This window comes from Alosa pseudoharengus, unplaced genomic scaffold, assembly GCF_046254945.1.
Source record: "Alosa pseudoharengus isolate Yale_2024_CS ecotype anadromous, Long Island Sound unplaced genomic scaffold, YU_APseudo_1.1 YU_APseudo_1.1_scf_10, whole genome shotgun sequence".
NCBI classification, from domain to species: Eukaryota; Metazoa; Chordata; class Actinopteri; order Clupeiformes; family Clupeidae; genus Alosa; species Alosa pseudoharengus.
In genome coordinates this window covers 19,335,298-19,356,831 of record NW_027468565.1, presented here as the reverse complement: position 1 = coordinate 19,356,831, position 21,534 = coordinate 19,335,298, and the positions used below count along the sequence as shown (strand labels likewise).

General features: G+C 42.2%; 2 protein-coding genes across 5 annotated transcripts; one reads left to right on the top strand and one right to left on the bottom strand.

Annotated features, from left to right (window-relative positions):
• Positions 1 to 7: 7 nt before the first annotated feature.
• commd4 (COMM domain containing 4) lies at positions 8 to 4,526 on the bottom strand. 4 transcript variants are annotated; one of them, XM_076266798.1, is made up of 8 exons: positions 4,420 to 4,526; positions 2,608 to 2,679; positions 2,407 to 2,472; positions 2,260 to 2,299; positions 2,051 to 2,170; positions 1,780 to 1,872; positions 1,172 to 1,348; positions 8 to 334 (listed from the first exon to the last, which is right to left on the bottom strand). In XM_076266798.1, exons 3-8 carry the CDS (start codon positions 2,458 to 2,460, stop codon positions 294 to 296), a joined length of 525 nt encoding a protein of 174 aa, XP_076122913.1. In that variant the 5' UTR covers positions 2,461 to 2,472; positions 2,608 to 2,679; positions 4,420 to 4,526; the 3' UTR covers positions 8 to 293. The 4 variants fall into 4 exon arrangements, with proteins under 4 accessions (XP_076122913.1, XP_076122892.1, XP_076122899.1 ...); XM_076266777.1 differs by lacking the exon at positions 4,420 to 4,526 and adding an exon at positions 2,924 to 3,014; XM_076266784.1 differs by lacking the exon at positions 4,420 to 4,526 and adding an exon at positions 2,924 to 3,008 and having other exon boundaries at positions 1,792 to 1,872.
• sema7a (semaphorin 7A (JohnMiltonHagen blood group)) lies at positions 3,517 to 20,244 on the top strand. Its single transcript, XM_076266761.1, has 14 exons — positions 3,517 to 3,729; positions 4,237 to 4,376; positions 4,936 to 4,971; positions 5,593 to 5,688; positions 6,206 to 6,308; positions 7,280 to 7,390; positions 8,549 to 8,691; positions 9,677 to 9,855; positions 10,579 to 10,687; positions 12,284 to 12,479; positions 16,021 to 16,136; positions 16,859 to 17,004; positions 17,214 to 17,269; positions 18,614 to 20,244. Exons 1-14 carry the CDS (start codon positions 3,624 to 3,626, stop codon positions 19,048 to 19,050), a joined length of 1,974 nt encoding a protein of 657 aa, XP_076122876.1. The 5' UTR covers positions 3,517 to 3,623; the 3' UTR covers positions 19,051 to 20,244.
• The last annotated feature ends 1,290 nt before the right edge of the window (positions 20,245 to 21,534 follow it).

Genomic DNA, 21,534 nt, shown 5'->3' with positions numbered 1-21,534 from the left:
CAATTCGTCAAATGAATCAATTTAATACTGTACATTAAGTGAGCATTCAACATATAAAACATTATGTGCTTGAGGCAAAGATATTCATCATGGAATAGGTAATGCAATGAAAAAGGCACAGGCCCTCAAGGAATGTGAAAAAGCAAATATATAATCTATAATAGACCACAACACACACAAGGCCAAAGGTGGTATACACTTCTGTACAAAACTGCATGACAGTGCTGTGGGGTATTCTCCGTTGATCAATGAAATACGTGAATGATACAATAGTGCTACATTCATTCAGTGGGTCACTGTAGGGCATTCATCATGGCCTGGGCTTGTTTGAGTTCTGAAACACAGTGAAAGGGTGCATATAAAATATAATCATCATCATCATCATCATCATTTTCAAAGTCTGTGGATTATAGCTGCCTGCTATTCTCAATTTGAAATGTTTAGGGATAGTGTGTGTGGTGTTGTCAGTATGGTGGATTGACATACATCTGCCAATATTGAAACAAATTAATGATTCAGTATAATAGTGGCATATGCTCTACCAAAGAAAATAATCAATGTGGCATTACGTTCATTTTGCCTATAAGAATTTAGCAAAAACATTAAGTTAATTACTAGGGGCAAAGTTAATTATTAGGGGCAGCCGTGGCCTACTGGTTAGCGCTTCGGACTTGTAACCGGAGGGTTGCCGGTTCAAACCCTGACCAGTAGGCACAGCTGAAGTGCCCTTGAGCAAGGCACCTAACCCCTCACTGCTCCCCGAGCGCCGCTGTTGTTTCAGGCAGCTTACTGCGCCGGGATTAGTGTGTGCTTCACTTCACTGTGTGCTGAGTGCGTTTCACTAATTCACGGATTGGGATAAATGCAGAGACCAAATTTCTCTCACGGGATTAAAAGAGTATATATACTTACTTACTTATACACAGATAAATGTTATCAGTGCTACTGTAATTGATGTAGAATTAACTGCTCTCCTCTGTATTATAGCTAGAATGTTATTCCTCATTTTTGTGCGTCACTTTGGATAAAACCGTCTGTTCAATGACTAAATGTAAAGTAGCATTGTTAGCTTCCTACATTACCAGATGACATGGGGCATATTATCTGTGATGCTACTTGCAAGAGAGGGACTACACGATGTGTAAAGCCCATCATGTGGCAGTGCACTGACCTGTCAGGAGTACTCTGAACTTGTCTGCTGTGATAGCCACCACGGTGGTCTGTGTGGAGCCCGACTCTGGCTCCTGGGCCTGTAGTCGGAGCTGCACCGAAGGCTCGTTCACCTCTTTCAGCTCACTGGAGCTCAGCGTGTAGTCAACCCGCCAGGACACAGACTCCAGACGACCCACTGAGACACAGGGAGAAGAAGGGGAGGAATGGATATATCTTTAGGTTTCCATAAATGAAACATTACAAACTAAATAAAGAACTTTATGAAAGTGAAGGTACAAGCAGTGGTGTCAAATTGAAAACACACACACACACAGATAATAAATGTAGTTGTTGTCAAGTATTAGCTGAGTTTTAGGGAGGGAAGCCATCCCTTTGAACATGAATCTGAATTTAGAGGTTGTTTCCCGATGTACTCTGTCATCCAGAAGGGTCAGTAATCACTGGCCCCACAAAACATTAACCCTGACCTCAGACAAATTAGAGAGCTGCAGATTTAGCCACAAACTACTGTAGATCCCACTTCTCCAGAATGATGGGATTTGGTTTAGAACCAGCAGCAAGATTCTACGCTCCAAGATCTTTGATCAGTAGTGTGTCATTTGTCACCTGTATACTCACGTCGCAAACTGCTTTCCCTTAGTTTATCCTGAAGGGCTGTGTGCTTGTCTTCATAGGATTTGCATAAGCCTGTGGTGTGTTCTGGGGAATTAGCATATAGAAACACTGTGATATGGAAAAACCTGGACTTCTAGAATAATTCAAACAAATGGTCAATACCCAAGGTAACAATATTTGTAGAAATGTTGTGTTTAAAGATTGTAATCCAATGAACTTCCCATAGAATGCTGACACTACGATAAAAGGACTGCAACTTTACCTTTAGGTAAGCCTAACTGCTGAAGCTCGCTTGATAGAGATTCACTATCCACGTCATGCTTTGCAGCGCTGGTGAGAATGAAACTAAGCACAGCAATACTGGCTTTGATGTCTCCCATCTCTGCAACAGATGTGAATTTAAGTTGGGGAAACTCAATGAAACAGCACTAAGGATTGCCATGAGGTCACAACTTGGGATAATCGTCTTACCAAATTTTGCATCCGATGTCAACTTTTCAACTTTATCATACTGAAAAGAAAAATCGGTAGATCTGTATCAGGGGTCATCAAAGTCATGATGCTATTGGATGAAAATGACTTAATATGAAATAGACCTATTCTATCAACATCACTTACGTCAATGCCATCCTCTAAAAGATCTTTCAACACTTGAACACAGAGCAGTTTCATCTTCACGCTGGACTACACAGGATGGAAGAGGACAGTAGCGGATGAAAAGGTAAATCAATTCAGCCAACTGAATGTAATCCATTATCATGCTATGCTCAAACTGAACAATGTCAATTAACTCTGAGTAAATTAGGGGAGCTTCCTCACCAATTTAGCCAGCGTGCTTATCTCTGCAAGAACCCAGTCTGGACAGTCCAAATCACCACAGAAGCGGAATCGCTAGAAGAAGACAACATCTTAACTGTGCACACCATATAATTTAGATCTCAATGAGAACAACATTTTTGTCAGCCCATTACAACTTACGTTAGCTTGTGGTTAGCACAAGCTAAATTAGCTATACAAGGGCATTTAAGTCATCATCAGATGGCGTTCTCTTGGAAAATCTCAGGCAATAACACGATCAAACAAAGAGCTTAATATGACGTTGCCGTTTCTAAAAAAAAAACATATTCTGAAGTACCATTTTGTTGATGGACTAATAACCACCCGCGTCAGCTGATGTGAAAATTTCTTCTTCTGTTTCTATCAGCCTATTTTAGCTGGTAGTATCCTACAGCGACACCACACGGCCTGGAGTTGAAACAAGATCATTGGAACCACCGCGAGGCTATATTTTGTTTTAAAAATAATTATTTTTATTTCCCAGTCATTTAGAGCCAGAGCAAAGTTCCCCAATGGTATCGCACACCGGACAGCTAGATTAGAAGCATTTGGCTGAAGTTGACCAAAATAAATAGCCTAATAGAATATCAGACTTATCGAGCTCCACAAAACTGTAGCCGCCCGCAAATCACAAGGATGCTGGCCGCCCTCAGAGTGCAAAACTCCGAGTCCAACCACGTTATTCGCACTGTTGTTCTATTCTTTTGGACAAACGCGTCAGCTAAATTAGACTACATGTAAATGTAGCCTAAATGGGTAGGCATAGGCTACTTTTGTAAAACCTATGCGTGGTAGCCTATATTTTTCGAGAACGAGAGTAATATCCAAGAATTTTAGTTGTCGCGTTAAATTTGAGCCTGATAATTAATTAGTGCGTCTGACGAGGTGTAGCCTAGCCTACGGGCGGGGCCATTGAAGGTAATCCCACATCGCCCATTTAAATGCTTTAATGTTGTGAATAAATGGGAACCCATACTATATGAAGTTTATCAACCAAAATGAGACCGTCTCTGTCTGAGTTCCGCTTTTGTGTATGGAGCTTCGTCGTAACATTTGTGTTTTGTGGGAACCCACGGGATATTCCAAGACTCAATGTGCGTCAGGGTAAGTTGACAGTTTAATTTGTCACCTTGTCACAGAGCCTATATCTTTTCCACTGGGACAATAATGTTTATTATTTTACTATAGCCTACTAATAAGGGGTGGCGTTGAATGTATAATACCTAGTTCAGATATGCCTAACATTGGCCAGCCGTAGGTGAAGTGTTGTTGGTGTTTGTCGTAGTGTGCAATTAGTATTTGGTATGTTGTAATTGATAAACTATACGTAATTTCTGGAAAATTATTCACTTCTACAGTTTTTAAATGTATCCCATTAGAGAAGGCACTGCGTTAGAAATCAAATTGTAAGCCGCTTGGAATAAGCGCATTAAGAAAAGCGGGCACTTAGATAAGCTAAATAAATAAAGTCGCTCTCTCAATTGCATTGAACATTTTAATGTATAGGACACACTTTCAGCACTAGATACGAAACACAAAAAAAAGCCTGCATCCTATCTCTCAACTGTGTTCAGGAGAGGCTAGACCGAACGCTTTTTTTCTTCTTTGCAGATGGAGTTCAAGACCGCTTTCCATACGAGAGAAATTTAAGTCACACCGTGTTTTATTATCATGGGAAATCTGACAGTCTCTTCATCGGAGGAACTAACTACGTGCTTCAGATAGATTTACAAAACGGCCATGTTTTGGAGGTAGGTTAAATGTCATCCTATATGTCCTCTCCACCACACTCACCTGTGATTATGCCAATCTTATTATGTCTCAGCCGTTATCGCCAGTGTTTTACTGCCTGCACTGCTAGGCTGTGATCACACACCGATACGTAATATCCGTAGGACCGTAGCATCTTTTGTGGAGCTTGTGAGTTCTTGAAGTCCCGAAATAAATGGCACCGAATGTTTCGTGTAAAAGTTCTAAACTGAGCAACAAGCTGAGCGCATCATGCTAACCTTGAACACCCAGTGCGCATTCATGTGCTGATTCCTATCTGACTTGATGATACTTTATCTGGTGATTTATCTGGTTATATAAATCTAGACAATGGGCGAACTGTTCTTACCCCCCGGATCATTCTATTCTTACTGTTCTGTTTTTATTCTTTAATGGTTTTTATTTTTTATTCTTATATGTGTGTGTACAAGTCAACGAGTCAAAATTCCTTTTTTGTTTACGCAAACCTGGCCAATAAAGCTGATTCTGATTCTGAAGTGAAACGTTTTGAAAGGTGAAATTACTTGTTTCTTTTTGCAGAACTATACACTCTCATCAGACCACTCCTGCAGAGAGGTGAGCTTTTATATGTATTTTTACTTTGTATTATTTACTTGGTGTGGTTACCAAGCACAGCTTTCCACCAACAGTTGTATGTAATCAGGGTTGGGTAGTAATGGATTACATGTAATCTGGATTACTTAATCAAGATTACAAAAATCAGGTAACTATAATCAACCCAGATTATGAAACAAAAGTGTAATCAGATTATAGTTACATTGTTGGGGATTACTTACATATTATCATGCAAACAATGCAGTCTGGAAAAATGTGTTCAGTACTTGGCAATATCGCAACAACTTTGAATTAAAGACAGTGGAAAATAAGAATGTGTAGGCTATGTCGTGTGCAAGTTGTGTAAAAAAGTAATCCTACAGTAATCCGATTATGTTACATGTTTTGGTAATCCAATTGATTACATTACTGATTACAAATATTGCCATGTAATCTGTAGTCAGTAATGGATTACATTTCAATGTAATCTGACCCAACCCTGTATGTAATCATATTATCAGAGTTAGTATATCAAATATTACATTTAACTTTTTTTGCCAGTGAAATAGTACAATGTACTGAATTTGATATTAGTGTTATTCATCCATAAACAAGTCAAATAAAAGCTTGTCCTTGGTTTAGGGCCCCTGTGAGAATGTTGTCACGACTATTGAAGACTTCCTGGACGGCTTGTTCGTCTGTGGTACTGATGGAGAGTGGCGCCAATGCTGGAGGCTGGTAAGGAATTTACACACCTGCACGTGCGCAAACATATACACACACACACACACACACACACACACACACACACACTTATGCACATATAAACACACACATAAACAAACACGTTCGCACACACACACACACACACACACACACACACACACACACACACACAGACAGACTAATGGAGTGCTTACAGTGTTTCATCATGAACTAGAGAGAGACTTCAAAGCCATGCTTTGGGTTGGTGTAAGGGTTACATCTAACTCTTACATCTTAATTTAGAAGTCTCTCCTGTAATCATAGTTTATGATCAAACTAAGCCATGTTGCACTGATAATGTTATTTGAAGTTAACTTTATTGAGTGCCACCTACTGGTCTATTGCCTTAATGGTCACATCCTATGACTTAAAACTCATGCAGATGTGTCCCATGTGTCTCATTGCCAAGACAACCGCAAGTGTCTTTACTGCTGTTTACCACTGGATACAATCACTGTGTGCTAAACATAATGCCTCTCTTTCTATATAGTTCCCCAAAGAGAACAATCGTTCTTGTGAGGTAGTCGGGAGCATTGAGGGGATAGGAATCGCCCCACTCACATTCTCACAGAACTCCTTATCCCTCTCAGTGGGTAAGTAAATCATACCACATGCTTAATGCTACACTCTGATGCAGACTACTAGAGGCTTTCTGACTATATTTAGCTGCTATCTCTGTGGCCAGACCTCAGCAGGCATGCTAGGATACCAGACTTACAGTGGGTGGGTGGTTATCTGAAAGCTGAGGATGCTTTGGCTGCATGTCTGTATCACCTCATGGATTCCATCAAGAGAAATTCCAGATTGATGAACTGACTAACCAAAAAAGGCCATTGCATTGCCACAAAGTCCTGCACTTGAAAACTGAGTCACATAACTGTATTAGGGGCAGCCGTGGCCTACTGGTTAGCGCTTCGGACTTGTAACCGGAGGGTTGCCAGTTCGAACCCCGACCAGTAGGCACGGCTGAAGTGCCCTTGAGCAAGGCACCTAACCCCTCACTGCTCCCCGAGCGCTGCTGTTGTTGCAGGCAGCTCACTGCGCCAGGATTAGTGTGTGCTTCACCTCACTGTGTGTTCATTGTGTGCTGAGTGTGTTTCACTAATTCACAGATTGGGATAAATGCAGAGACCAAATTTCCCTCACGGGATCAAAAGAGTATATATACTTATACTTATACTAGTGAAAGTGAAAAAGAAATTCAAGCGTTTTCTGGCAGACAAGGTTGTCTGAGGACACATTTAATATCATATCCTCCTGGCCTCCTAAGTAAGCTCTCTTCATTGTTTTTTCATTAGTGAGGGATCACTTGTTCCACATGTACAGACTTGATATACTGACCTGCTTGATAGCTTGATATACTGACCTGCTGTGCCGAGTAACAAGCACCAAATTTCACTAATAAGGGTTACAACAGCAACCTCTGATGTACACAACAAATGCTGTATTTCTAGCCTAGATTATTTTCATCCCACATCCAAGTTACAATTAGCTTATACAAAGTTTCTTTTCTGGTTTTGACTTAATATTTGAGATGGTTTCATAATTTTTTCGCCCTCTCCAGATGGAGATCTGTACACCGCTGCCCCTTTGTACAAGGATGGCAGCTCTTTGCAGTTCAGAAGGACCGCAGGCAAGCGCACTAACGTGTGGATGTACGACAAGTGGGTTACAGGTGAGTGCAACTGGTAGCGCAAGGTGCTAACAATATCAAGATGCTAACAATATCAAGGTGCTAACAATATCAATAAGGTTCTAACAATATCAGGGTGCTAACAATATCAAGGTGCTAATAATATCAAGATTATGGGTGCAACTTGTGAAAGAGATGTACGTAATGGAGGATTTGACACACAGGATAAGATTACGAGTGGAATGTTGTGTAGTTGTGTAGAGAAATGGTGGAAATGGAATATATATCAATGACTGAATGATTGAAATTATACTTTATTGGTCATTTTAGAGCCATAACAATCCAGACTTTTGTTTTGTTTTGTTTTGTTGTTTTCCTTTTCTTGTGTGTATGTTTTGTTGTGTTTATTTGGGCTTTTGGTGATGCCAATTTATGATACCATTGACAAATAAAAAAAAAAAAGTGTTAAAAAAAAAAAAAAGATTATGGGTGCAATTCTCAGAGAGCACACCTAAGCCCACCTCTAAAAATGTGCGTCTGTACAGGAAGTCACTTTGGCTAAAAGCAGCTGCTAAATGAATGCAGACTTGTGTGCGCACAAATGCTGATTCCCTCACTTCCCACACTTAGTCACACCAGCTGACCATCACCAAAAATGCCAACCATGCCAGCTGTCTGCAGCGTTGGCAGACTTTTAATTGCACCCTGCCCTGCTGAAGTAGCCTTGGTCATATTCTTTTCTGCAGTGATAATGCTATCGCCCACCTAGCCCCAGTCACCACAATGCAGATTAGACTGGCTGCTTATCTCCGCTCTGCCACAACTGTGCTGTTCAGTTGCTCATTATGGTGGCCTTGTCAGCAAAACAGTCAAGCCAGATGAATCATGATGGTCATGAATGGAGAAAAAAAAGGAAGTACTGGTAGTTATTTTAGTGTCATTGTATTTATTTATTTCTCTCTCTCTCTCTCTCTCCGTGTGTGTGTGTGTGTGTGTGTGTGTGTGTGTGTGTGTGTGTGTGTGTGTGTGTGTGTGTGTGTGTGTGTGTGTGTGTGTGTGTGTGTGTGTGTGTGTGTGTGTGTGTGTGTGTGTGTGTGTGTGTGTGTGTGTGTGTGTGTGTGTGTGTGTGTGTGTGTGTGTGTGTGTGTGTGTGTGTGTGTGTGTGTGTGTGTGTGTGTTCTCTCCCTAAAACCCTTGTAGAACCCACCTTTATCTCAGCTTTCTCAATTCCCCGTGAGAACGACCCTGACAATGAAAAGATTTACGTCTTCGTCCGTGAGAAGAACTCTGATAGCAGTCCAGAGGCTGACCCCTGGATATCCAGAGTGGCTCGTGTGTGCAAGGTATACTCATATAGTAGCCTTTATACTTTTAAACACACACACACTCATACACTTTTCCAGAATACTAGATGTTATAGATCTAGTAACCAATGGCAATGATGAAAAGAATGCTTGACACTAAAAAGCACTCTGGTTTAGCGATCATATCTTCATAGATTGTTCCTATTGTTTTTGTTGATAGTAGAGGCTTCCTGTAATTCACAATGAACGGAAGGTGTTTTTTATATATTATAAAATATTACATATTTTATATATATATATATATATATACACTAATGTACAGTCTCCATCATTACTAAATCATTGGCCCATTGATTAGAACTGGCATGTAATGCTGCTTAAGATATCTTATTTCCGGGATGCCACTGAGTGGATTGAGTTTACATTATTCATCCGAGTCATGTTGGAAACTTCTAGAAAGGTGACTCACTGTAATGTTAGACCTCATAGCCATTAGCTCACCTTAGAGAATGGGTTCATGAATGGGCCCTCCCGGATCTGTGTAGAGTCTCTTTACAAGTCGTGCTGTAAGGGGTTAGAAATGCATCATTTGGTCATTGATCAGCAGAGAGCCATAGGCCATAGGCTTGTCTGTCAGTGAGAACCAGCATTGTTCTCATAATTCCGCAGAATGACTGATCGCATACTCACTCTCTTGCTTTTGTTATTTCAGGATTTTTAAGACATGCATTGCTTTTCCGAGCAGAGGAATTAATTGTTTAATGTGGAGGTCTTGTTTGTTATTATTGGGGGGTTTTATTGGCTCAGTCTGTTTATTGAGGATGGGGCTGACAGGTGTGCTTGGGTGGGATTTTTCTGCCTCTTCCTCAGTCTGTGAGAGCCCTATATGGGTTTAACATGATCAAAGAATGTGTGATTGCGTGCATGCCCGCTCTGTTTGTCCAACTTTGAGTTGAGCTGAGGTCAGTTGAGTTTCATGTTGTTCTATGACGTTCTGCTCCTGACCACCACCTTCCCTCCGCAGGCAGATGAGGGCGGGTCCAAGAGGTTCTTCCAGAACATTTGGACCTCATTCCTGAAGGCCCGGCTGGTGTGCGGAATCCCCAGCGAGTCGCTCTACTTCAACCGTCTCCAGGACATCCACGTGCAGCATGAGGCTGATTGGAGGAGGACGAGGGTCTACGCTCTCTTCTTCAGTAGCTGGTGCGCTTTGCTTCTCACCTGTTCTTCTTTTCTTGGCCCAGGGCCCTGTTGTAATGGCATTTGGATGAGGCACAAAAAAGCATTTCTTCATCAAAAAATATTTTATTTAGCAGTCTATGAGTGCCTCAGGGATAAGCACTCTTATGAACGCAACTTTCCATTTGTGTTTCTTGTTTGTCTTTGAAAGCCTTTGCTGCTCACCGCTCTGTCAGATGCACACATTCTAAAGATGTCTGTTAGGGGTACTGATTATTATTCGATTATTATTCAGATTAGTATTAGCGGGCATGGTGGAGCAGCATCTGACCAGTGGTTGGCTTTGACTCAATTCCCAACTGTATATTGTGTTTCTGGTAAACTTTAACTTGAATTTTACAGACTGTGATTCTGGAGGAATGTTGTTAATGCTTGAACTCAACAACCAATGAAACTACAGCCTTCCTTTCTATGCTCCTGAAGCTGCATGTTGATTGGCTGAAATAGTTTAGGCCTATGTCTAGGTCCAAGCCACTTTGTTGGTTTCCAATTGGTTACAGCACTGTTTATCAAAACACACACACACACACACACACAGAACTGAGGACAGCCAGAGGTCTGTGAGCAGCAACTTGTTGAATTTGACAAAACGTGTGATGGATTGGAATCCATTTGTTTTGTTGTAAATGACCTTTAGCTCCGTAAACTGATCAGATCTTTCTAAAATCTCTGCCAAATGTTCCCCAGGAACTCAACTGCAGTCTGTATCTACTCCATGGAGGATATTGACAGAGTTTTTGAGAACTCTTCCTTCAAAGGCTACAATGACCCTGTCCCCAACCCCAGACCAGGAGCGGTAAGGAACCTCTGATGTTTTCTCTTCCCCTGCATCCCAACAGGGGGCAGCCGTAGGCCTACTGGTTAGCGCTTCGGACTTGTAACCGGAGGGTTGCCGGTTCTAACCCCGACCAGTAGGAACGGCTGAGGTGCCCTTGAGCAAGGCATCTAACCCCTCACTGCTCCCCGAGCGCCGCTTTAGCAGGCAGCTCACTGCGTCGGAATTACTGTAGTGTGTGCTTCACCTCACTGTGTGTTCACTGTGTGCTGAGTGTATTTCACTAATTCACAGATTGAGATAAATGAAGAGACCAAATTTTCCTCACGGGATCAAAAGAGTACTTATACTTATACTTATGCTGAGGTCAGCTTCTCTGCATCCCAACACCTGAAATGCTGAGGTCAGCTTCTCTGCATCCCAACACCTGAAATGCTGAGGTCAGCTTCTCTGCAACCTCACACACATGTAGAGTCATGGTCAGGTTTCACCACTCAGCAGATGAGTCATTACATGTCAGCTCTTTCTCCGACGCTACTCGTAACTGGACTGCTGTCCAGATGGAGGAAAAGGCCTCAGTCTTCTATGAGTGTAAAAAAGTTGGACCCTGAACACCTTGAAATGTTTTTTGTGTGCTTTTTCTGCAGTCATTAGTCCAGAGTTTTTCTGCAGTCATAAGTCCACACAGAAGATAATATTGACAGACTTGCACTTCAAAAACAAGTGTCAAACTTCCAAAACAAACATCTTGAAAGCATTTCTTGCTTGAGCACCGTTGGGTGTAGTGTTCCGTGGTCGTCAGTATTGTACCACGGTGTCCTGGTATTCCCCCCGACATAACATTTTCCTTTTCCTATTATTTAGATTCCTCCCATGTTCCCATGGAAACACAAAACACATAACATATAGATGTGGAAACACTGAATCTCAAATCAGCCTGTATGACTCCAAGAGCGTGTAGTGGCCAATGGGGTTCCCTATTTCTAGATGAGCGCTTCTGAAATGGAACACGCATGGAACATGACTTAAATGTTTTGCCAGTAATTTGATGCCATTTGGCTTTGTTTTTGCATAGTGGTTAGTGCTATGTTGATGGGTGTGTTGTAACCAACACACATTTGGGTGTGCATGTGTCAGCCCTCAGAAAAGATCGAAAATAGTGCTTTTCATTAGTTCTTCGTGTCCAAAATGTTTTAATGTATATTTTTGGAGACACCTTTATCCAAGTCAACAATAGTTACCTTCGATCATTTTATGTGCACACAGGTTATTAAACCCATAATGTTGGTGTTGTGGCAGCAAGTGGCTGCAGTATCTGTACCACATCTGACCTTCTGCTATTTCCTGACCCCATCCATCGCTTCCTCATTAAACATTGCCCCCCCCCCCCCCCCCAAAAAAAAACAAACACACACACAAACACATCTGAATTTGGATACATGATTTGTAAACTGAATGACAAAATGACTAAATGTATCTTCAGGTTGTTAAACACACATGCCACAAACAAACACAAGCACTTAAACATGGAATGTAGTTAAAGTTATGTCATTACCTATGGCAAGCCCTTTGAACATTTATTCTGATCTTATTTCCATTGCATGTCTGTTTTTTCAGTGTGTTAGAAACAGCAAGACCCTTCCTATTGCCACTATCACCGTCATCAAGGAGTATTCAGAAATGACCGACTGGATTCATCCCATCCACAGACACACTCCTTTCTACGTCAGCAGCAACAACTACACCAAGATCGCAGTGGATCGCGTTGAGGCAGCTAACAACAACACACACAATGTGTTGGTTCTTGCCACTGGTAAGCTGTGTGGCACACTACACACACACTGGGCAACTTCCACATTGGTAAGGCCCACAAGCCACATCCTGCAGACTTGGCAGCCTGCTATTTCCTTAATTGTGTTAGGTTTCACTAGCCTGGGTGCCATTCCGAACTTAGTCCCGCCCACAACATTTGAGTTCGGGAAGTTCAGTCTGGCATTGCTCCATTGTGGTGGAAGTATGCTCGCCCTATATCGGGCGGACCAATCAAATCAGGCTTTACGATGATGGACAGGTGAGCAATGTCAGATCACGTCATCTGAGCACGCTTAGATTAGGCTTATGTTTGAAACAAAAACGCTGTGGCTAGAAGGATACATGGCTTTTAAGATCCCATACGGAAAATTCATATTGTTTAATGAGGTTGTGTCACTGAAAACAATTATTTCTGAAAACTTTGGGCAAAGTTGATGTGGGAAAACTCGTGGTTTCACTTTCATCAAGGGAAAACAGCGCTGTTGCATTGCGACATGTTCCCTCGTTCGTTTGAAATCTCTGATTGACCACCTGCTCGAGGGATTTGCGACAGCCTTTGCCAGCTGTTTAACATGTTTGTAGCATATCACTGTTCAACAGAATTATTTTTAAAAACGGAGGGGATATAGGAGAAGAAGGATGGTTCATGTGTTTTCTTCCTACACCTCACGGTAAGCTATTTTGTTGCTCTGATTGGTTAGGTCTATCCAATTGAGTGCAGAGGCATCCCCCCCCCCTGTATCGGTTGAAACACGCCCCATAATTACGTCCCAATGGAGCAGTATCAGACTCATATTCTGACTAGAATTGAGTATGACTACGTCAGGCTAAGGTTTCACTAGACTTGGTGGAGAGACCAAATTAGGTCCACTGCATTCTTTCATTGATTTGATACATATGTAAGTTTAAAGATGCTTAAAACTATGTTAGAACATGTTTTGCACATTCATTCCACCCTCATAGCATAGTAAATGATTCAGTAGATGATCAGTGTGACTTTTTAAGGCTGTTGTGGTCGGTAGTTAGTGAAGTAGGGAGAGCAGGGGAGACTGAATGTTCAGTTCTGAACGGATGTTGTTGAGCATGTGTTCAGTTCTGAACAGATTTTGAGCATGCCTGCTCCAGAAACAGGTGCTGGAAGGGTGTTGATTGCCGTAGCAATTCAATGTTACCAAAAATCAAATGGTCAACCATCATATAAACACTGAATTATTCATAGCCCTTGTCTGAGCCCTTGCCTGCAGGAGTGAAAACTCATCTGAAAAGACCAGTTGACCCAAAAAACAAGATTATGTACAGTAATTGTCTCCTTGCCCTTGTGATTGTAATATGGAATGAGTTAGCCCATAGAATGTCAGTGGCCAGAAGGATGCAAACACTGTCCCACTGTTCCAGAGTATGGAAAGAAAATCCAGTCATGACATTACACAGGCTAACTTGTTCTGTACACAAACGAATAAACAAGCAAAATATGGCTTATAACTGGTACGAGTTTGCATAGATAATGTTTGGGTTTTTATTTTGGCAAGGATCTCCCCAAAAGGCCTTTGTGCATTGTTTTGTGCTCGTTTGATGGGAACATGCCCAAACCTTTGTTATTATGACCCTCGCTAGCGCTAGGCCCTAGGCAGTTTTTGTGAAATAACTACCCAAACCAACCGTTGCACCCAAGATGAAGACATTTTGCGGTATGTTGGTCTCAAGCGCCCACATCAACCTAAAATACTGTAGACTGACGGAAATGTAGGCTACAAAACGTCAACGGCTACAAAATGCACAAGCCAACTAAGCTGTATATAAGGATAGGCTACTGAAAGACATTAACAGGAATTAGTTCTTGTAGCTGTACTGTTCTAAAATGTACCAGCAATGTAGGTAGGTAGTATAGCCTACAGGAATGACATATTTCCACCAATAGGCCCTGTTTGTTTTCTGTTGTTTCAGTTGCCCTATAACTGGTATTAATTAATTGCATTAAGGTCTACAACAATCTAGGTAACTTAGTTCTTTACACATAGGCTTCAGTAATGTTTTGAACTTTTGCTAATGCTATCAACTGAGCATTGTATAGTTTAAATGTAGCCTATAAAATAATTTGAAATGATACTTTGAATTCAAGCAGAAATTATTCTTTCATAATTGCTTGTATATCCTACTTGAATATGGAGATCATGTGCTCCATGACTACCTCTGATCAGTCAGAGTGATGGTGTAGGCTACACAGACAACAAAAGGTCAGTATTGTACTCTCTGTAGAGAAGGGCCATCTGAACACAGCAAGTGTTTGCGGTCAGAGACACGTTAGCCTGTCCATCAGCTATTTATTCTTCATAAGTCAGGTTTTTACTAACCTCAGTCTGTCACTCAGCTCTTTATTTTGCTGATTGCAGTCTGCCAGCTGAAGAATATGGCATTTGCTGACAGTTGTTGGGGTGCACTTGTATATTTGGTTAACAAGAAAATTAATAAAAGTAAGAGGGCAAAAGGTTATCTGCGGATAAGTAAGAAAAGTTTCCATGACAATTCCAAAAATGCTTTGTAAGGTGGATTGATGTCATATCCCTTATTGGTTTGCCAAAACGTCAGAATTTGAACGCCAAATTCTGATTGGATTTTTGCATATAGGAAATAGGAAGACCTTTGACCCCTTCGTGAGGATAAAGGATGAAGCACAGCTCCTCCAGCCTCAGATTTTGCACAGATCTTAAATTGGGTTAAATACTGTATTCTGCAGAATATACATTCACTCTACTGCTCAGTATTGCATGGGCTTAAACTTAGTCAGGCTGTGTCACTTACCAGAGTGCTAATTTTGGTCTTGAATTGAATGGGTAGGTGTGTTTTTTTCCCCACCACAATAGCCACTGAGACCTACATTTGTCCATTTTCAGTGCTGCACGACACTTAGTTGTAAATATATGTATATTTAAGGGCAATGCAAGGATTGTGTATTTGATAAGGTGTATCCGACCGATTTGAGGGCTGCTTGGGCCAAATATGCCAGGGCCGGATATTTGTCCCAGTCCATCCCTGACTGACACGATGTATTCACATGTCGACTTTTGGCCGTGGAAGGGGCAGGATATGTGTAGACAACTGCCATATTGGCGTTTCAAACTAATCCAATGCCTTTCTATGGAGGATTTTTTGAGTGCTGTGACTCCTCATTAGAAAGTCTCTGGTTACACCCCCAATAAGAAATGAAAATGCAAACTGCAAAATATGACTGAGAACGGTCATATTTTGCACTGCTATTTGGTACATGTAGTTTGTGTTGTCTTTGTCCGATTTCTTCCCCTTGATTGAAACCGCTCGTTACCTAGAATAGTTGTTTTTCGAAGAACTCACACAGTATCCCAAGTATACTCCATAGAGTTGAGCAAAGTGTGCTTTGTATGGTGCTGCTTCAGGATTTGCTGCTAAGTCCCTGGAAATATGTAGAAGCCCCCCGTCAGTGACCAGGCTGATTCCTACCCACATCAATTAATCATGAGCGTCTGTGATGAGTCATTCATGTCTGCACCGCCTTCCATGTCGTTTAGACACTGGAACCATCCACAAGATCTTGGAGAATGACCTCAGGGCTTTCATCATCTCAGAGACTCGCTTGTACAACCTCACAGTCCCCATCCAGTCCATGAAGCTCGACTCAAAAAGGGTATGACTGACACACACACACACACACACACACACATACGTCCCCACAATACTCCGCCCAGTCAGATGAGATCATTTGCAGTATTGTTATAATGTAATTTATTTATTCAGGGAAATTTGACCGAGCCCAGAGAGCTCTTTTACAGCAAAAATGTAAGAACAAATGGAATAGAAAAAATAAAATAAAAAAATACATAAAAACATAAAACAAATAAAAACGAGTTAGTTAAACAGGAGCACTGTACTGTAGCCATATAATTAAGAAAACACTTGAAATTATCAACTTATACAAATAGGCTTAGTTTCAGACTTTGTTCATTTTGTGAAAAGTGTCAGAATGTGGGAGCAGTCCACTACCCCTCCCATGACTGGACAGGATTGTGCTCATTGGCTAATTGAAAATAAGCTTTAGTTTACTTTTGCACTATTGTAGTTTGATTGTGCACCATTCCATCATTCAAATTAGGGCTCGTAGCATAATCTCATTATATAGTCACACACTACTGTAATGTATGTTGCTTATGGTAAACATGTACAGATAGACATGTATGTTGTACACATTGTCACACAATATCTTTGTTAATATGTGTAGTATAGTATGATGTTTGTGTGATAACTCACCCAAAGCACAGCGACTAATCCCAAATCAGATTTTGGCAAGATACATTGAAAGGTCAGCTGCAGTCATAAATCCAGAGCACTGATGCTGGTTTCCATTTGCAGAGGAAGCTAATGGTGGGATATCCAGGGCAGATGTCATACATGGACCTGCAGCACTGTCAGGATTATAATAAGTCCTGTGAAGATTGTGTGCTGGCTCGCGACCCCTACTGCTCCTGGACATCTAGAGGATGCACTGCTGAAATGCCGTAAGTCTTCATCATAAAAATGATGCTGCTTAGAATGCTATGCTATGCATGCAGTGTGTTTTGATCTGATGTCTGCATGTTTCAGAGCAAAATGTTTCAGGGGATTATGATTATTTATGATGCATTGGATCATGTTGTCATGTTGTTGATCATACCATGCAAGGATCATGTTGCAGTGTTTCATTTCTATTTTATGTTTTTTTTTACAGTCGGGGTATTCAGAACATTGCAGACGGCAAAACAGACGTATGCCACAATAAATCAGGTAGCGACCATCTGAACTGTTTTCCTTTTACGCCCTTCCTTTGGCTGTTGCAGTGAACATTAAGTATAACTACATTTTCCCCCAGATTTCCCTGAAGGCTTTAGACCAAGGAAAGATTCCAGCTGTTTCTGGTTCATAACTCAATGGCATGTTGAGGTCAGACATATGCACTGGGTTTGATCCAGCGATCCAGCAACCTACTATTGTTCTTCTTAAGTTTTCTTGTATCTTCCTATTCACCCACTTTTTGCAAGGACTACTGCTCCTAGAGCGTTTGAGCTATCGACACGGTTCCAACTCCAATTCATGTCCGAACCGGTGTAGCTTGCTTAAATTTTTCGTGTGGCTGCCCCTTGTCGTTTTTGCGTTATTCCTGTTTTTCGTTTTAGCATAGCAACCATTGAAATTAATGGCGGAATGTTTAGGATTTGAATTTTGATTATGACATCACAGCTCTAATTGGTGAAGCTTGCACCTGGCCTGGAGTTCTAAGCCATCTGGCAGCTGGGCTGGGCTATCTGTATCTGTAAAGGTGTGTGCATGTAACTTTTGACCCGTATGTCCGAAAATGAGTTTCAAAAATGAGGTACCGTTGGAATCCTCGAATGAAGCCCAGTTCAATGCCTAGCCAGCACCAGTTGTAAAGGTCATGTAAAAAAAGATGGAAGCGCTGTCCCATCTTTTTTTTTTTAAAGCCAAGCCATGTCAAACAGATCTTTGTAGATCCACAGTAGACCATGTACAGTACATGACCTGTATACACATTTTTGTCTTCAACCTTAGCAACCAGCATAGCAACCACATGATTTATCATAGCAACCACCATATGTACCCTAGCAACACCCTAGCAACCATCCTAATTACCCTAGCAATTCCCTAGCAACCACCTTAATTACCCTAGCAACAACCTAGCAACCACCTCTATAATGTTAACCTAGCGACCACCATAGCAACCACCATGATTACCCTAGCAACCCCAATAGCAACCATGTTATGTTGCATAGCAACCACCATATGTACCCTAGAAACGCCCTAGCAACCATGATAATTACCCTAGCAATGCCCTAGCAACCACCTTAATTACCCTAGCAACAACCTAGCAACTACCACTATAATGTGACCCTGGTAACCAGCATAGCAACCAGCATGATTACCCTAGCAACCAGCATAGCAACCGCCTTATTTTTGCGTTTTGGCTTATTGGATGTTGCATTAATGCAGATAACATTTGGTCTGTGTGCCCAAACTGCACCTGATCAAACCCACTCTAGCAGTTCCTCGGAAACGCAATTCTAGTTCTGTCTCATGTTCGTTAACACCCATGTCTGACTTTGCTTCCCACAGCCGCCTCCCCAGCGTCCAGCAGCTCCACCAGAACCAAGCGGGCCACCCTGATGTCATCGCCGGACCTCCAGAGACTGGTGCACTCCGTCCCGCTGGACTTCCCCTTTTACCTGTCCTGCCCCATCGACTCGCACCATGCCACCTACACCTGGGAGCACGAGGGCCGCCACAGCAGCGCCTGCCAGCAGGCCGGCTCCAACTGCCTGCATCTCATTCCCGCCATGGGCGCCGAAAACTACGGCAACTACACGTGTGTGTCCAGGGAGCGCGACTACACCAGAGTGGTCAAGAAGTACCAGCTGCTGAAGCAGGAGCGTCCTATTCCTCCTCCTTCTCAGCCCAGGGTCATCTTTCCCAAGATCAGAGGAGACGCGGCAAAGATCACATCACACCTTACGTCAGTGCTTATGGTCGTACTGATGGTGGAGCTCCTTTGAATGGCTGAAGCTTAGTTTAGACTATCTATCTTTTCCCCACTGTTTCTTTTAGCTGTTTCTTTTTGGTCAAGAGTGGGATGAGAGAGAAGTATTTTGACCCAATAAAATTGCATGGCTGTATTTGAAATGCCCTAAAATACCCATGTAAACTCTGTGTTCCACATGGAAAGAAGGAAGTGTGTGTATGCACAGCAGGAAAGAAGCTGAAGAGAAGAAGGAGCAGTGTAGCGAACGTCTAAGTCCACATACTCCAAGCAGAGTAAGGAGTCAGAATCTGAACATCTGTCTTTCTGAGGTAGCCGCAGCTGCCTGTGTCTGTGCGTGTGTCCACAAGGGAGTATAATCGAGGCCTTGCTCAGTGGAGGTTCAGCCAGTGGTCTGCTCCACAGTGTGAGATGGGCATCTTGGGAGTCCCATGAGCATGATGGGGAGAGACTGTGTGTGGCGTCATCTCAGCTGATGAAAGCGTCTTGAGGGCTTTGACGTTTCATGCTACTGGTCAATTGGCCAGTACCAGAAGGTTGCCAGAGGATTGCTTTGGCTTCTCTGGTTCGTATCGTCCTCAGTGGTTTGAGAGCTCATGTTGGTAGGCTACCCAGTAGTATTTCAATTTAGTTGTACAGTATAGAGCACTGTAAAAAACAGGCATCCAGGCACCTTAAAGGCGCCTTGGGAAAGAGGACCTTCATGTGCCCAGTGTGAACATGAATCTTGATCCTGTACTCAGAGGAGATACAGGCCTTGTCATGAGACAGCAGGTGTTCCTATCAGGTGTCCTTATGGTCAGTGTCATCTTTAGTGTCTGTCGTCAGGACCATCAGCTGCATGGTTACTGAAAGCGCCCCGGTCTTCCATTGGCCTGTAGATGCCTGATAGAGACCGACTTTGGGTCAGTCTTAGTTCACCACTGGTTCAAGTAGACTTAGTAGAGTGAGTATGTGTCATTAGGGGTATGACTGGTTCAAGTAGACTTAGTAGAGATGTGTACTTAGTAGAGTGAGTACCGGTATGCGTCATGGGGGGTATGAAAGCGATATATACTGATCAAGCCCTGTTCAGTCTGTGTACCCTGAAACAGGCTATGGAAAGGAAAAGCGTTAGCATGTTGTGGATAATGAAGTTGACACAGACATAATGTCAATGTAGTGGATGGGATGAAGGCTTTAGGTAGCTCTCAACACACAGCGGGGGGGGGGGGGGTCCATATCAGAGAGCCACTGCATGGCATCAGGGGGTGTGACCGCTAAGTTCTGTGTGCGCGGGGTTAATTTAGTTCACTGCCACTGTGTTCCTCTGGACAGGGCGTAACGGACCAAACAGGAAGCTGTTATATAAAGTTTTCTAGAACCCATGAGAATAGTTTAAATACGCATTTCTGTTGGGTGGGTTTTAACGTTTTGAATGGTGTTGTAATAAGCAAGGGATTGCTTCTAAATTGGCCTGCAAAATAACAAGTGAATGTGAGCTCATGGATGAAGAATAATAATGCCTATGTCTGTCCACATGGATACAATATAGACCAGCTGACACATTTTGCATGTTTATTTATTTATAATATTTATTTGTATTATTTATGGTATATGTTATACCTAACTATGATTTTGTGCTCAACAACGATTAAATATAGAAACTTTAATGTTCATGTTTGTTGGATTAGAAATGTGGACTGGTAATTAATATTTTTCACTGTCATGTGACAGCTCTGACCTAAAAAGCTTTATTCTATTTTTCTCTTTCTTTTTTAAATAAAACATTATTTTTAGACATGTCCACTGTCTTCCATTGGTGTCTGTCATTGTGAAATCAATACTGCTTGTGTCCAGAGAGGAGAGTAGACTCATGGAAAAAGCATCAGTAGTTTCAGGGAACAGTGGGCACACAACACCTTTGTTAGGCTTATTACGGCTCCTTTGTTAATTTGACCAGGGCAGTGAAGCAGAGCAGGATGTGCAGTGTGTAGTGTTCCATTATTCAGAGTGCTGAGAGACTCGGTAAACAGCGTGATCGGGCAGCACAGGAGGCAAGGCGTGGGATGGAAAGTTGAGTTGAGACAGTAATAATGTTGGAGGTAAGACTGGGACTGGGCAGCCTGGGAATCCCCTGAGCATGATGGTGAGAGGCTGTGTGTGGATTGATCATCCCAGCTGATGAAAGCATCTTGAGGGCTTTGACGTTCCATGCTGGTAAATTGGCCTCAGTGGTTTGAGAGCCCATGTTGGTAGGCTACCCATATAATGATACGGTTCTGGGTAAGAGTAGGGGTTTACATTAGGGATGTGTTAATGACTAGGTTGTTCATGAAGCGAAATCTTCATCCTTCATCGCACAACATACGGTAGGGGCAAAGGCAGGCTCCACATTAGGACCAACTTTGATGATTGCTATGGCACTAGGGCATAACTTTTATCAGTATATCTCACAGGAAATACTCCCAGTTTCCCTGTTGTGGAACACCCTTGTGTGTGTGTGCGTGTGTGTTTGTGT

Excerpts from the sequence above, each read along its gene's own strand:
- commd4 (XM_076266777.1), bottom strand. Across the intron at positions 2,300-2,406 it reads TTTTAGAGGATGGCATTGAC|TATGATAAAGTTGAAAAGTT; the intron begins GTAAGTGATGTT and ends TTTTCTTTTCAG. Across the intron at positions 1,873-2,050 it reads GCAGTTAGGCTTACCTAAAG|AACACACCACAGGCTTATGC; the intron begins GTAAAGTTGCAG and ends CTAATTCCCCAG.
- sema7a (XM_076266761.1), top strand. The coding sequence starts at position 3,624 with ATGAGACCGTCTCTGTCTGAGTTCCGCTTTTGTGTATGGAGCTTCGTC. Across the intron at positions 6,309-7,279 it reads CTCCTTATCCCTCTCAGTGG|ATGGAGATCTGTACACCGCT; the intron begins GTAAGTAAATCA and ends CGCCCTCTCCAG. Across the intron at positions 17,270-18,613 it reads CGTATGCCACAATAAATCAG|CCGCCTCCCCAGCGTCCAGC; the intron begins GTAGCGACCATC and ends TGCTTCCCACAG.